Source organism: Procambarus clarkii, chromosome 83 (genome assembly GCF_040958095.1).
Source record: "Procambarus clarkii isolate CNS0578487 chromosome 83, FALCON_Pclarkii_2.0, whole genome shotgun sequence".
Lineage (NCBI taxonomy): Eukaryota > Metazoa > Arthropoda > Malacostraca > Decapoda > Cambaridae > Procambarus > Procambarus clarkii.
In genome coordinates this window covers 10,895,406-10,911,220 of record NC_091232.1, presented here as the reverse complement: position 1 = coordinate 10,911,220, position 15,815 = coordinate 10,895,406, and the positions used below count along the sequence as shown (strand labels likewise).

At 43.8% G+C, this 15,815-nt stretch overlaps 1 protein-coding gene across 4 annotated transcripts in view; it reads left to right on the top strand.

Moving 5' to 3' along the window:
• Positions 1 to 15,815, top strand: part of LOC123768664 (acetylcholinesterase) — a 159,623-nt gene that overhangs the window by 126,436 nt on the left and 17,372 nt on the right. For all 4 annotated transcript variants that reach the window (XM_045759331.2, XM_045759330.2, XM_045759329.2 and 1 more), the window contains 2 exons: positions 10,472 to 11,971; positions 13,962 to 14,137. In XM_045759331.2, coding sequence (XP_045615287.1) covers positions 10,476 to 11,971; positions 13,962 to 14,137 — 1,672 coding nt within the window. In that variant the 5' untranslated portion in view covers positions 10,472 to 10,475. The remainder of the gene's footprint in view (positions 1 to 10,471; positions 11,972 to 13,961; positions 14,138 to 15,815) is intronic.

Below are 15,815 nucleotides of genomic sequence, written 5' to 3'. Positions count from 1 at the left end.
CACAATAATTGCTTTATGACAACAGTTGACTTGATTTAAAAGCAGTCATTGAAACATAAAATGAACAAATCCACAAGGGCCGTGACGAGGATTCGAACCTGCGTCCGGGAGCATCCCAGACACTGCCTTAATCGACTGAGCTACGACAGGGTTAAAAGATGAAACCGAAGTTCTACTGAACTTACTGGATCCCTTGTGGATTTGTTCATTTGATGCATCACGTTAGTATGATGTGTGTGTATTGAAACATAAAGCCGGGTGTAAGAACTATCAAAAACGTAAGACCGCTTGTGGGATTTACTCTCAATCACTGGATTGTGTCAATGATCGTCTTTATGATGGGAATGTTTCCAAGCATGAACATATCCACCAGGACCGTGACGAGGGTTTGAACCTACGTCCAAGAGGATCCCAGACGCTACCTTAATCGACTGAGCTACGACATGGTTAAAGCCGGTTGTAAGAACAAGCATGTTTGCCTTCCCCTGAAGGCGGCCTCGACACAGCCTTCACACACACATGCCAGTTGAACTATATTAAAGGATTTTCTCGCACGTGAGAACAACAACATGATGACACAAGCTGAATTCACTTTTCCAGCGAAAATGTTATGAATTTAACATTCGTAAAAGCTTTCAAAAAATAGCCATAGACAAACATAATATGTGAAATGCATTTTCCATTTCAATCTGAGTGACCAGAGACTGTTTTTTAGAACTCAATATTCATAAGAGCGAAAAAAAACATGGATGAGCGCTGTATGTCAAGGACATTTTGCTTTTATATCGAGATATTTTCAATTTAATTTTTTATATTTGAAATACAGCTACTATTATATATGAGTCGACTGATCCCTCATACATTAATACTTAACAGAAGACTTTGTCCTGTAACCACAAATGGTGTGTCTCAACATTTCTCAACGAGACGTGATAACATCGACCAATTTCCTGTCCTGACCGGTAGAGGAAGGGCCTCATTTTGTGGCCGACTTTTGTGCTGAGGGTTCCTGTAAGATATGTTTTTAAGACTGTCACTGATAGCAGAAATACGGAGATTTCTGCTCTTGGATTTGAATGACTAACAAATTGGTAACCTAGGAAAGAGAAGAAAATAGAACGGGGTAATTATTGGGAAATATAACAATAAGGAATATAAGGTAAAGAATATTTGTTAAATGTCTTTTATTAGACCTCGAAAAGATAGACAGAGAAACATCTCCACCTCCCCTATACCATATTGAGGGGAGGTAGGAGAAGACAATACGTGAGTGTACGCAGGGGCCACACATGACTCCCCTGGATGCTTCATAGTGTCTTCTTCGAGGTCAAGGGTCCCATACAAACGCAACAAGAGATGGTTGCGTTTCAAAGAGGTGTAATGACTCGAAGTGCCGGTAACATAACTACATCATTTTATGTCTCTCGCGTATCTTACCAATTACGAAGACACCTAATCTATATAATCCTGGGCTTGTGTTTATATTACCAAACGCAGTATGTTACCTCGCACTCAATGTTTGTCCTGGCTCGGCCACTGTTTGTGATACTTTATCACCACACACCTCTAATTCACACGAAACAAGCAGTCTTTTGCATACCTTCGTGTGGCATATAGTCTGCAGTGCGTCAGGTAGAAAATCAGTGAGGGAGATTGAAAAGAGAGAGAGAGAGAGAGAGAGAGAGAGAGAGAGAGAGAGAGAGAGAGAGAGAGAGAGAGAGAGAGAGAGAGAGAGAGAGAGAGAGAGAGAGAGAGAGAGAGAGAGAGAGAGAGAGAGAGAGAGAGAGAGAGAGAGAGAGAGAGAGAGACACAGGCGTATCTTTTCCTACGCAATATTGGGTTTTAAATATGTCCATGTTGATACATGTACCAACTTTTTCTACTTTATAAATTTTATTTATTTTTACTTAGTGATATATTAATTTTTTCGAAATTTTAGCTTCATACACTACATTTTGGTTCATTAAATTTGATGTAACCACATTTGTGCGGCTCCCCTAGAATATATGAACAGTTACATTATTTGAGTCAAGAGCTAGCTATGTGATTCTAACAAAAAAATTCCCATCTCATAGTCTTACTTTTTTACGTACATATTAACGCACATTTGCATATGTGCAGCTTCCCTAGACTATGCGAAGGGGGTACTTAGTGTGCTAAGAGATAGCTACGTGAGCAACCACTTTTTCGGGCAACCATCTCCCATCCTGGGAGATGGTTGCCCGGAAAAAAAATTCTCCCCATCTCCCAAAGTTGGTGTGCACCGGCCAACTTTGGGTTATGAGGATATCCTCAACAACACGAGAGTTAATAAAGTCATGGCCAAGCTCCAGGTACCTCATATCGGTTGGTCTGAGCGGTCTAATGACTTGACATTCAATAATGTAGTAGGCTAGATTATGACCGAGTTCCTAATCAGAGAGTTTGAATCTGGAGTTCTCAGAATTTGAGAGATTCGTAATCTATAACCATGGCTATAGGTTACGATTAATATAGGTTACAGACCAACCTGATCCTGGCAACGAAATTCTGATTTTTTGTATTAATACATTAGGTACATTCTGCATTTGTGCAGCTGCCCTAGACTATATGAAGGGGAGTACAGTGTATCAAAAAGCTAGCTACGTGGTGCTAAAAAAATCCACATCTCACAGGATGGTTAGTCATACAGAGGCATATGATAAGTAGTCTTCACTGCAAACTCTGGGTGCATTATAAGGATATCATCATCAACACAAGAGTGAATAAGGCAGCAGTGATACTAAAATTCCCTATCTCACAGGATGGTTAGTCATACAGAGGCATATGTTCAGTAGCCTGCACTAGCAAATTTTGGGTGCAATATGAGGATATCTTCAAGAACACGAGAGTGAATAAAGTAATTGCAAAGCTCCAGGTACCTCATGCCATTGGGTCTGAAAGGTCTAATAACTGGGCATCCTCCGTTATGAACATAACTCTACGTGTTCAGCGCGCTGTTTTTCAATACCCGTTTTCATTTAGTTGTCTGGTTCGGTATCTTATTATTTTCTTACCTCTACCTCAGACACGGGCAAGGTGCGTGTGTGCGATGTACATGTGTATTCCTGCGGTGACCTTCATCAGCGTACACAACACCATGTGCGTGTGTGTGTGTGTGTGTTAGTCTCACCTCTGTACACCATATTTGTCTGTGAGTTGCTTTTATATCTTTGTCCTCCCTCAATGACATCCTTTAATATTTCTCTGTGACCTGTTTCTGGTGTCGTGAAGGGGGAGGAGAAGGGGGGGCGGGCCGAGTGTCGTGGAGGTGGGGGTAGGGGACCCAGTGTCGTGGAGATGGTAGTTGAATGGCTGGTTGTGTGTCGGGGAGGTGCTTGGTCGAGATCTCTTTCTCGTCGTTTCTCGAATAGCCTGCACCAAGAGGCGCATGTCTACTCTTGTACCTTAACTGTAATGTTTGTCAGTGTGCAAGTCATGCCCCCCTGTAGCGTATGTGGTAAATGCCGTGATGTGGTCGCTTCTGACGCTCGCTGGTCGCATGTTACGAATGGCGTGTCGCTTTTCGTGCGTCGTGTTGCCAAACGACCATGGGAGGGACACCTACAATGATTTATTACCATGGATTCGTTCCTGCAGCCGGCGGCCGCCCATTATGGAAGCCTGGTCACGCTGTGGTAATCCTCAAATTGAAGCCGTGGATGATGCCGCGAATTTATGATGATGAGCGCCGGGTCACGATCGCCAGGCGAGCCGCAGTTAAGCAAAATGTTTAGACATTCATGCAGATTTGCACAGACTTGCTTTTTCTGACCTGTGGACTGGCATTGGCACACATATGATCACACACACACACACACACACACACACACACACACACACACACACACACACACACACATACACATACACACACACACACACACACACACACACACACACACACACACACACACACACACACAAACACACACACACAAACAAACACAAAAGCAATCGACGTACCACTGATCTCAAGAGACTTGTCTCGACGACCAAACACTCATCAGCAGGCTAACCATTGGTACATTTTGAACTGATATTTACAATAATCATCACCACATTGAGACATTCATCTCCACGCCCGAATGGAACAATAAGATATGCATCAATTACCTTCGTTGCTCATCATGCCTCTCGTCTTGCGATATTAATGTTGTATGCAATCTGGAATCTCTGCCGTCGGAGGCTGTATCGTAGCATCTGACGACTCGAGGACTTGGAGAAGGGAACGAGAAGAAAATCGAGAAAGGAACAAGAAGGGAAAGTTGACCAAACCACACCTAGAAAGTGAAGGGACGACGACGTTTCGGTCCGTCCTGGACCATTCTCAAGTCGATTGTGAATGAAGTCACACTCGACTTGAGAATGGTCCAGGACGGACCGAAACGTCGTCGTCACTTCACTTTCTAGTGTGTGGTCTGGTCAACATACTTCAGCCACGTTATTGTGACTCATCGCCTGCAAGAAGGGAAAGATAAAGGAACAAGATAACAATATAAATTCCAAGATATACACGTTAAAGCTCGATTGGTTTACCCTCCAAGATAACCGGGCTTTATATAACCCAAACGTCTCTTTGTTTAGGTAAGATTACGCCACGCCAGTTGGAGGCACAAACAATTAGAAAATAACACTTATTATCCAGGGATTAAAAAAAGTTTCATAGTTTTCTTATAGCGAATGGACAGATTACATAGCAAGTGGAAGGATTACATAGCATGTGAATAGATTTTATGGCGTGAAATATAGTGTTTGGCTACAGAGAAATAAATATATTTTCCCAATGTGATGAATACCGAGACAGACTGGCTGATGAGAAGATGACTGATAAAGATTAAACCACCCAAGAGGTGGCACGGGCATGAATAGCCCATAAACTGATGAGAAGGTGCTCTAGCCACAGCTAAAGTGCCTACGCCGTGTTGAGACTATTTACCCCTCAATAAGTATACTCTTCAAGGTCGCGTGAGACACGCTCAAGGGACCCGTGCGTGAACGCCTACACGACAGGTGTGTACGCAGCGTAAACGCATACTGCACTGACAGGTGTAATTTAGGTCTCGCTCAAGAAGGGAGAAATGTTGACCAAGGGGATTAATGTGGTGCATTGCGGATTTACCAAGCGTGCAGCTGATCGGTTGTGTCTGTCATAAATGACTTCTGGTTGTTTGTTGTTGTTTTAGATTTAGCTACTGACAACGGAATGTCCATTTAGCGCGGAGTATAATGATCCCGTAATTGAGTTCAGTTATTTGTGATAACATTTTTGAGGTGATATTTGGGTCAAAGTTTTAAATGGAGGTGGGAGTTTCCTCCTCCTCCCCCCCCCCCCCATTTCTTTTCCGCTTCTGTTTTAACGCACGGGTTTTAGTTTTGTTTTAATAACATTATGTTGGTGGTGGATATAGATACATAGTGTTCACTATTGTGTCTTATTCTTCAACTACTTTTCTAATCATTGTAGTCGCTGATTTTGCGAGGTAAGACATTTATGTAACACAACCATGACTGGGACCGTAAACAGGTATGATGGAGAGCTGGTTGATGTGCATAGTGTGAGGGAGATTGACAGGTGTTGCGTAGAGCTAGAGTGACGTGCGTAGCGTGAGGTAAATTCAGAAAACATGAACTAAGCTGATTTGATATACATTTATTTATAAATTTCCCACGGTGCGTTTAGCATGAAACGTGATAGGTGAAATGGCGACTGTGGGGGAAGGGGGTGTGGCCTCGCTCCTCTGATTTATGATCCCAAAGAGGATTAATGAATTTTGGTCCCAAAGTGTGGACCCGCTGCCGAGTCCCGTAATTTGTCAGTGAAACATGGCGCCAGAGACCGATACGCTCAGAAGGGCGGAGATTGATGGGGCGAGGAACGTTATGTAAACATGAGACCGAAACTGGAAATGTTTATAGGGTAAAAAAAGATCTGCGTAGGGCATTGGTTTGGTAATTAAATAATGTGTTAAGTATATTGTAAAGGGGGAAGAAGAAGAAGGGGGAGAGAGAGGGGGTGGAGAAGGGAAAAAGGGGGAAGAGTACAGAAGGGGGGTACTCCGATCTAGTGAATTATAATTGAACAGTACCATTCCCCCTCTTGATTGACACAGATGATTGATAGTCGGTATTGACAGTGTATTCTGACACATCAGTAATGTCTCATCTGTGATGGCACACCTCTGTTGACAAATGTGTATTGACTCGTATACCACATATTACTCACATATTACTTTAACAAATGCGACTTATTCAATGTAAATGATACACATGTGACTGCCTTGCATAAGATACTTCACCTATCTCATTCGTTAAGAAATGATAAACATGTGACTGGGTCAAAAACTGATACAACTGGCTGGTTCAGATAGTACTAATATGCATGTAGATTACTCACTAAGGACTGACACATATGGCATATTAATAATTTAGAACTCTTACATGTGACTGACTCATTTTAGATGACGCACATACGTACGATGCTTTGATGATGATGATGACTCTAGACAGATTTTAAATTGATGATTGATGGTCATTACGTAGTGAGTTACGTTAGATCACTAACGTAACTCGAGAGCGAGTTACGTTAGTGATCTTTCTATACTACTACTACTACTTACTAATAATAATAATAATAATGTTTATTTAGGGAAAAGTTAATGCGTACAAAATGAATAAAAATACAAAAATGATTTACAAAAATAATTTTGGATTTCTAGATAGAACTAGTATAAATTTTGGGCGCCTGACAGCTGGGTGGACAGCGCTTTAGATTCGTAGTCCTGAGGTTCCGGGTTCGATCCCCGGTGGAGGCGGAGACAAATGGGCAAAATGTTTCTTTCTCCCCGATGCCCCTGTTACCTAGCAGTAAATAGATACCTAGGAGTTAGACAGCTGCTACGGGCTGCTTCCTGGGGATAAGTAACAAAAAGGAGGCCAAGTCGAGGACCGGGCCGCAGGGACGCTAAGCCCCGAAATCATCTCAAGATATCCTCATGATAGATAACCTGTGCCTAAAGCCGCTAATATACACAACGTTTCGGGCATCTAGGATTCGGGCTTCTCTTTCCTGCAGGGTTTTCTATCTTTCTCTCAGATATTCTTATTTGAGTCTTCAGAATAATTATTCTTTTGTCTCGTCTCCCCTCTCTCTGGCGGAAAAAAAGATCACTGTCCCCTCTTGCGAGGTCCCTCACCCTACTTCGTTCTCAGAAGAGGTCCGCCCTGTCTCATTCTTATGTCATTACTTATCACTGCTATCGCTAATCCCTAAGTTTTGGTCCTTTAATGCAGTTTACTCTCGTTACAGGTCCACCTTTTCCCTCGGGTAGATGTACCCTTTCCCCCTCAATAGAGGTCTCCTTTCACATTTTTTCCTAGTTAGAAGACATCTTTCCCATTCGGTCCTCGACAGAAGATACCTTTCCAAAATTCCCCTTAGACAGAAGTTCCCTTCCCGCGTTCCCCTGTTTAGATGCATGATCCCTCACTCGCCTGCCATTGAGGGATGCCTCGCCTTGCTTTATCCTTGCTACATGTCATATATCTTACCTTCCCCCTCACTGGATGCTGGCTGCCTCACTCCCCTCACTGGACGCTAGCTGCCTCACTCCCCTCACTGGATGCTGGCTGCCTCACTCCCCTCACTGGACGCTAGCTGCCTCACTCCCCTCACTGGATGCTGGCTGCCTCACTCCCCTCACTGGATGCTGGCTGCCTCACTCCCCTCACTGGATGCTGGCTGCCTCACTCCCCTCATTGAAATGAGGGCTGCCTCACTCCCCTCATTGGATGCTGGCTGCCTCACTCCCCTCACTGGACGCTAGCTGCCTCACTCCCCTCACTGGACGCTAGCTGCCTCACTCCCCTCACTGGACGCTAGCTGCCTCACTCCCCTCACTGGACGCTAGCTGCCTCACTCCCCTCACTGGATGCTGGCTGCCTCACTCCCCTCACTGGACGCTAGCTGCCTCACTCCCCTCACTGGATGCTGGCTGCCTCACTCCCCTCACTGGATGCTGGCTGCCTCACTCCCCTCACTGGATGCTGGCTGCCTCACTCCCCTCATTGAAATGAGGGCTGCCTCACTCCCCTCACTGGATGCTGGCTGCCTCACTCCCCTCATTGAAATGAGGGCTGCCTCACTCCCCTCATTGGATGCTGGCTGCCTCACTCCCCTCATTGAAATGAGGGCTGCCTCACTCCCCTCATTGAAATGTGGGCTGCCTCACTCCCCGTCGTTTTTCCCCACGTTTCTCTTCCCTTGCTAAATGTTCTCCTATTCACTCTTCTTCCAACAGATGTCTATTGCATTTGTAATTGGTGTGTTCACAAGCATATAATGTTTTACGTTATGTTCTATTATTTTTTCTGAGACTAAAGTTATGTTACCTGATAGTTTGTTTCATATCAGGGCTTACCCCGGCCTTTTTCTGTTAATCTAGGCTTATTCTGTTTTATTTCAGTGTTTCGTGTTCTCTTTTGTATTTATATATTTAACACCTAAATAATATTCCTTTTGTTTTAGCCTTCCGTCCATCTGTATACTTTAAACATATGACCTCTTTCTCTTAACTTATTGGAACAAGTAAATTTATCTTCCTTCATTACTATTCGTTAAGGGTTTTTTAATTCTGTTACTAAAACGGAACTGAATAACCGAAATGGGGCCCAATAAGGACAAGATCAAACTGCACAAAAGTAGGCCGTGGCTATCCATAAAAGTCCATTTTTTGTGCTTTTGTTATTAAATAGAGCTGGAGGAGAAGAAGCAATAAACACCTCCCCCACTGTCTCCCACCATCCAATTCCGCTGACTGGCCTAAGGACGTTCAGAGATCATTCTTGATATTTATGTGGCTTAATTATACAGCAAGAATATGTTGACCAACCACACACTAGAACGTGAAGGGACAACGACGTTTCGGTCCGTCCTGGACCATTCTCAAGTCGATTGCGATCGATTTGAGAATGGTCCAGGACGGACCGAAACATCGTCGTCCCTTCACTTTCTAGTGTGTGGTTGGTCTACATATTTCAGCCACGTTATTGTGACTCCTCGTCTGTATACAGCAAGAGCCTACACCCGGCCTCCTTCTCTCCCAGGCCTCTGTCTCAGCACTTGTACATCTCTAGCCCTCTCTCTCTCTTTCCCTTATAATAAATTATTCTAAATTTACAGCCATTAACGTTGAGCAGGAGAGAGCCGTCTAGGCCCCGTAACGGGAACTAGGATAAACATTTTTCATCCTATTTCCTATTTAGTGTTCAGTTTTTGTGTTTTCTATATATGAACTGTTCCTATTATGGTATCCATGGTTTCGAGTTTGATTTTAAGCTGATATATTAAGAATTCTATTTGCATTCTCCTTTTTAAACTCTATCCATTTATTGTCTCCAATTATGCTGCCTTCGACTCTACACCCCTTCAAAATTTCAGACATGAACGACTGTAAATTTTTTAAACATAATTTTACTTTGAAAAACCATTCTACAAATATTTTATGAACTAGTGTAGTTTTCCACAAATAATTTTAAACAAATTGTACGGTAGTTTTACCTCATCGTTAGTTCTCTATTTATACAAAAAATTGCATTATATTTGTATAGCGCCATTATTCGACATAATTATTTAACAGGTTTACCAAGGGTACACTTAACTCCTTCTTACACTTTCAGGTCCCTGGCAAATATTTCATTTGGGCCTGGGGACTTATTTGCTTGTAATTTTTTGTTCTGACTTTCATTTCTACTGATTTCCCTTTACTTGTCTTCTCTACTTCGTGTACCTCGTCTTGTTCTACTCTTAAAAAGAAATGTAATTCTTTAGAAAACAAATCAAATATTTGTCTGTGTGACTATTAAAACATTATTTACTCTGCGAAGCAGGAGAGGGTTCACTGCCAAGGGAGGGTCTTTGATATTTATTAATTCATTGAGCGATCAGGTCGACGAAATTGCACGTTGCAGGAGAGAGGAAGGTTAATATTAGAAGGTATTTTTCCATCATTAATCTCAAAGTTGTATCAGGTGACACCTTATTGAAGTGTCATGTGATATTCAGACTACCTGGCTTCTTATTCTTTATTGGATGTCTCTGATTCTGTGAAATATATCTCCAGAGTTCTTAAGATGTTTCATTCTGTAGGTCAGCTAACTCATAATATGTATCTATGTCTCTACACAGAACCGTAATTGGAACCGCTTAGAGAATTGACACACTTTGCACGAGTTGCTGCTTGTGACACTGTAAAGGAGGAACATAAACCGATGGTTAAAATATATTTTCTTTTGTTTTGCATTTTCGAAGCATCAAGCATTTGATGCCAAATTTGAGCATCAAATTTATAATGTTCTAAGTTTAATCATGCAACTTATGGCTCTTAATAAAACACCTTTTCCTTCCACTGTTCATAAAACGTTCAGTAGTGTAAAAGAGGAATCTTTGTTACAGAGCGATGGCGTGGCAGAGCGTGTTGGTGGTGGCGTGGATGTCGGCGTCAGTGGTGTTGGGAGCGGAGCCGCGCGATCCCTTAGTGGTACAGACGCTGAAGGGATCCGTGCGAGGCACAACACTTACCACAGCCAAGGGCCGCCAGGTCGACGCCTGGTATAACATTCCCTTTGCCCAGCCTCCAATTGGGGATCTCCGGTTCCGTCACCCGCGACCCATCGACCGCTGGCATGGAGTAAAGGACACAACCATGCTGCCAAAATCCTGCGTACAGCTTCCAGACACCTTCTTCGGGGAGTTCAACGGCTCAACTATGTGGAATCCCAACACGGAGATGAGTGAGGATTGTCTTTACATCAACTTGGTGGTTCCGAAACCTCGTCCGCGGAACGCAGCAGTTATGGTGTGGATATATGGCGGCGGCTTCTACTCGGGAACTTCCACGTTGGATGTTTACGATTACAAAATGCTGGCGGCAGAACAGAATGTGATCGTGGTGGCACCGCAATACCGTGTCGCATCCCTTGGTTTTCTGTACATGATGAATTCCGACGTGCCTGGGAATGCCGGCCTCTTCGATCAACTCATGTCGCTGCAGTGGATCCATGACAACATTAAGTTCTTCGGTGGTAATCCTGATAACATAACACTTTTTGGCGAGTCTGCCGGCGCCGTCAGCGTGAGCATGCACCTGCTATCTCCCCTCTCCCGCCACCTCTACAGTCAGGCTATCATGCAGTCGGGCACAGCCACCGCGCCTTGGGCCATTATTACCAAGGAAGAAAGTATTCTGCGAGGTCTTCGTCTTGCCGAAGCTGTTGGTTGCCCCCACGACCCCAATAACATGACTGCTGTCGTTCACTGTCTCCGCGAGACGGACGCCAAGACCTTGGTACAGAATGAACCATCCTCTGGAATCTGTGACTTCCCCTTCGTGCCCATTATTGACGGCGCTTTTCTCGACGAACGTCCTAGCAAATCCCTTAAAAACAAAAACTTCAAGAAGACCAACATCTTAATGGGCAGCAATACAGAGGAGGGCTATTGGTTTATTATATACTTCCTCTCTAGTATCTTTCGCCTGGAGGACGAAATCATGGTGTCACGGCCCGAATTCGAAACTGCAGTGCGTGAACTCCATCCATACTTCAACGAAGTGGTTCGCCAAGCCATCATGTTTGAGTACACAGACTGGCTTTCTCCCGAAGACGGGGCCATGTATCGCAACGCTATTGACAAGATGGTGGGCGACTATCACTTCACCTGCAACGTCAACGAATTCGCCTACCACTACGCCCTGGCCGGAAACAACGTCTACATGTATTACTATAAGCATCGCTCCTCACAGCATCTTTGGCCTAAGTGGATGGGGGTTCTTCACGGAGATGAAATCAGCTTCCTCTTCGGCCAGCCTTTAAACCCTGAAAAATCCTACACGGTAGAGGAACAAGAACTCTCAAGACGAATGATGACTTACTGGGCCAACTTCGCTAAGACTGGGTGGGTGAGAATGTATATATATATATATATATATATATATATATATATATATATATATATATATATATATATATATATATATATATATATATATATGTAACCGTGAGTGTTTGTTATGGTGGCTCGTTGTGTATGCATATTTATATTTTCTGTAAGCATGTGTACGCGTGTGTAGGCTTGTGCATGTTTGTAATACAGCTGGTAAATAATTGGAGCTGAATGCCCAGATGGCGGAGCTTCGTGTGTCAGTGTGTCCATTGGGAGACGACAAATATCAGGTCTTGGATCCGTAATATACTTATCCAACACGGATAACATACATGTAGATATTACTATTTGGCCACTTGGATTGTAGGGTATAAATATTTATAAAACAATTACATTGCGGTAACTGGGTTCGGTTGTCTCCTGGTTGTGTCATGATGTGTGTGTGTGTGTGTGTGTGTGTGTGTGTGTGTGTGTGTGTGTGTGTGTGTGTGTGTGTGTGTCCTGCAAAATAGATCGATAACGGATAGACAGATATGGTAGGTTTTAGGGGGGTTAATTCTGGGGTTAAATGTTGTTGTTTTAAATTCAGTTACATGGAACAAAAAGTACCCAGCAGCACGGGCTATGGTGAGCCCGTGGTGGACTTGGGGTGGGGGAGAATGATAACGAGGTGTGTGTTAGAGTATTAAATAGGATATGAATAGAGAGACGGAAAGCAAAATCAAATGAAAATCTCATTAACCAAATCTAATCAGTATACTTGATTACTATTCATCTGTTGTGGTCACGATAATTACCGTATTTACATATGGATTGAAAGCTGTATCGGTGCGTTGGGTACGTTTGTGTGTGTGTGATGTGCATGAGGCTTTATTTCTTTTTTTCCTGTATAATTACTTGAGAATGTTAAGTAGTGATACAAAGATTCCTTAATGGTGTAGGGTTAACTCGCGTCTGAGTCCGTTACACACTAATTCCTAACACCAAATGGTCCTAAGTTTAACTTGTCTAGAATCGTTAAGATAAGTAGCAGGTTCCTTACGTTGGGTTAATTAATGGGTTCTGTATGTTAGGAAATGTTAGATAAAAATTTGCCTATGTTAAATTTAGTAAGATGAAGGGTTCGCTAGCTTAGGCCAGCATAGGAAAGGATTTCCTATAAGGGAAAATTATTCTCTGAGTTAGGCTTGTTTAGGGAAAGGAATTCATAAGTTACATTACGAATAATGTTGACCAAACCACACACTAGAAAGTGAAGAGACGACGACGTTTCGACTTGAGAATTGACTTGAGAAAGGTCTTGAGAATGGTCCAGGACGGACCGAAACGTCGCCGTCTCTTCACTTTCTAGTGTGTGGTTTTCTGAACATATTTCAGCCACGTTATTGTGACTCCTCGTCTGTTTACGAATAATGGTTTCCTTTTAAGTTTGGCTATGCTTATACTATACTCTACCCGGTCTGGTGCCTTCAACTTCAATTATCTTTAGATAATGAGTTACTTAAATTTGGTTAGATTACTCCTTGGTTCACTCGGGTCGGATATATAACGGAACATGCGTGCGGTTATGCGAAAAAAAAGACCACATAACTTTTGTGTATAACGTGCGGTAATTTGGAAGGTCGACGAGTCATCCGTAAACCACATCAACACCCACATAACCTGTGTTTGTCCCCCCATAACCTGTGTTAATTGTGTCCCCCATAACCTGTGTTTGTGTCCCCACATAACCTGTGTTTGTGTCCCCACATAACCTCTGTTTGTATCCCCACATAACCTGTGTTTGTGTCCTCACATAACCTCTGTTTGTGTCCCCACATAACCTGTGTTCGTGTCCCCACATAACCTGTGTTTGTGTCCCCACATAACCTGTGTTTGTGTCCCCACATAACCTCTGTATAGGTCCCCACATAACCTGTGTTTGTGTCCCCACATAACCTGTGTTTGTGTCCCCACATAACCTGTGTTTAGGTCCCCACATAACCTGTGTTTGTGTCTGCAGAAACCCGAGCGAAGGCATCGAGAGCGTGTGGACGCAGACCTACTGGCCAGTCCACACCACATCAGGGAGAGAGTACCTCACCCTGGCCACCAACACCACCTCCACAGGCAGGGGGCCCAGACTCAAAAAATGTGCCTTCTGGAAAAAATTCGCTCCTAAGCTGCTCAAGCTTACAGGTGAGGTAGCAGGTGAGGTAAGCATCGGTGATGGCCCACATCTGAAGGGTCATGATCAGGTGAGAGCAGCGGCTGATCTGAGATGCTGTTTATGAGTGAATAGTGAGAGTCATTCAGCATCTTGGAGAGAAAGAAGAGAGAGTGAGAGAGAGAGAGAGAGAGAGAGAGAGAGAGAGAGAGAGAGAGAGAGAGAGAGAGAGAGAGAGAGAGAGAGAGAGAGAGAGAGAGAGAACCAGATGAATGAGTGGAGTAGGTAGGCAGATGAAGGGTAGTGAATGAGGATTAATCACTGTCGAGTCCAGTTGTGCAGATACTTAAGTACTATAAATTCTAAAAAGTGAAGTTTAAGTTAAACGTAACATTTATTGGCTAATTTTACAAGTTACGAAGAAAGTTCCGAAAGCGTATAAATAGAAAAACCAGCAATGATGTAAAACTAACTTACCTCTAACATCACCAATACTCGTCTCCCCCCCCCTCTCTCTCTCTCTCTCTCTCTCTCTCTCTCTCTCTCTCTCTCTCTCTCTCTCTCTCTCTCTCTCTCTCTCCTTCCTCTACGTAAGTCTATCACCCCACAATCGGTTTCCCCCGTCCACTCTTTATATCCGGCTCCACAGGGAACCAGCCAGTGCCCTTGTCACCGGTGTTGGGGGGGTGGAGGGAGTCTGACCGGGCCAAATATAGCCGAGGCAGGCCTGTTGGAGTGGGTGTCGTTTTGCAATGTTGAAATTCTTGTCTCCTCTCGCGTCACTAATAACTGCCGCTGCCTCTCCAGGGAGGAGCAATCGATCGCTCCATCTGGAAGGTCGGGGGGTGGCGTGCGTGTGTGTGTAGGGTTTAAGTGGTGTAGGGTTTAAATGGTGTAGGGTTTAAGTGGTGTAGGGTTTCAGTGGTGTGGGCAAATTGTATAGCTCTGATCAGGACGTTACCTATGATTCGTTGTGGTCTAGTGCCGTTGGAATCAAGTGATGTATTACCGTTGATTTGCCGTTGTCTGATGACATTTGGATCCAATGATCTGTAAACGTTGGCAATGTCTGGTAAAATTGGCCTATTACGGTAATAATCTATTACCGTTGGGTTTCAATGGTCTATTGCCGTTGGGCTTGTTTAAGTTGTTGCTGAGTGAATATTTTTTTGCCAATGGGTGCTATTAGTCTGCTGCCGTTGGATCCCCATTAGTCTCTTTCTGTTTATCCCTTGGCATGCTGCCGTTGAGGCTCAGTGATCTGTTGTCTTTAGTGAGCAAATGTTTGTTGCTGTGGGACCTATAGTGATTTGTTTGTATGGGGGAGCTCGGGAGGCTGTTGTGGTCGTGGTCAAGTGGTGTAATGAGTTTGGGTTAACTTTGAACTTCCTATCTTTCTTGCCCCTGTGTCTTTCTTGCCCTGTGTCTTTCTTGCGTCTGTGTCTTTCTTGCCCTGTGTCTTTCTTGCCCCTGTGTCTTTCTTGCGTCTGTGTCTTTCTTGCTCCTGTGTCTTTCTTGCGTCTGTGACTTTCTTGCCCCTGTGATCTTTCTTGCCCCTGTGTCTTTCTTGCGTCTGTGACTTTCTTGCCCCTGTGTCTTTCTTGCTCCTGCGTCTTTCTTGCCCCTGTGTCTTTCTTGCTCCTGCGTCTTTCTTGCCCCTGTGTCTTTCTTGCGTCTGTGACTTTCTTGCTCCTGTGTCTTTCTTGCGTC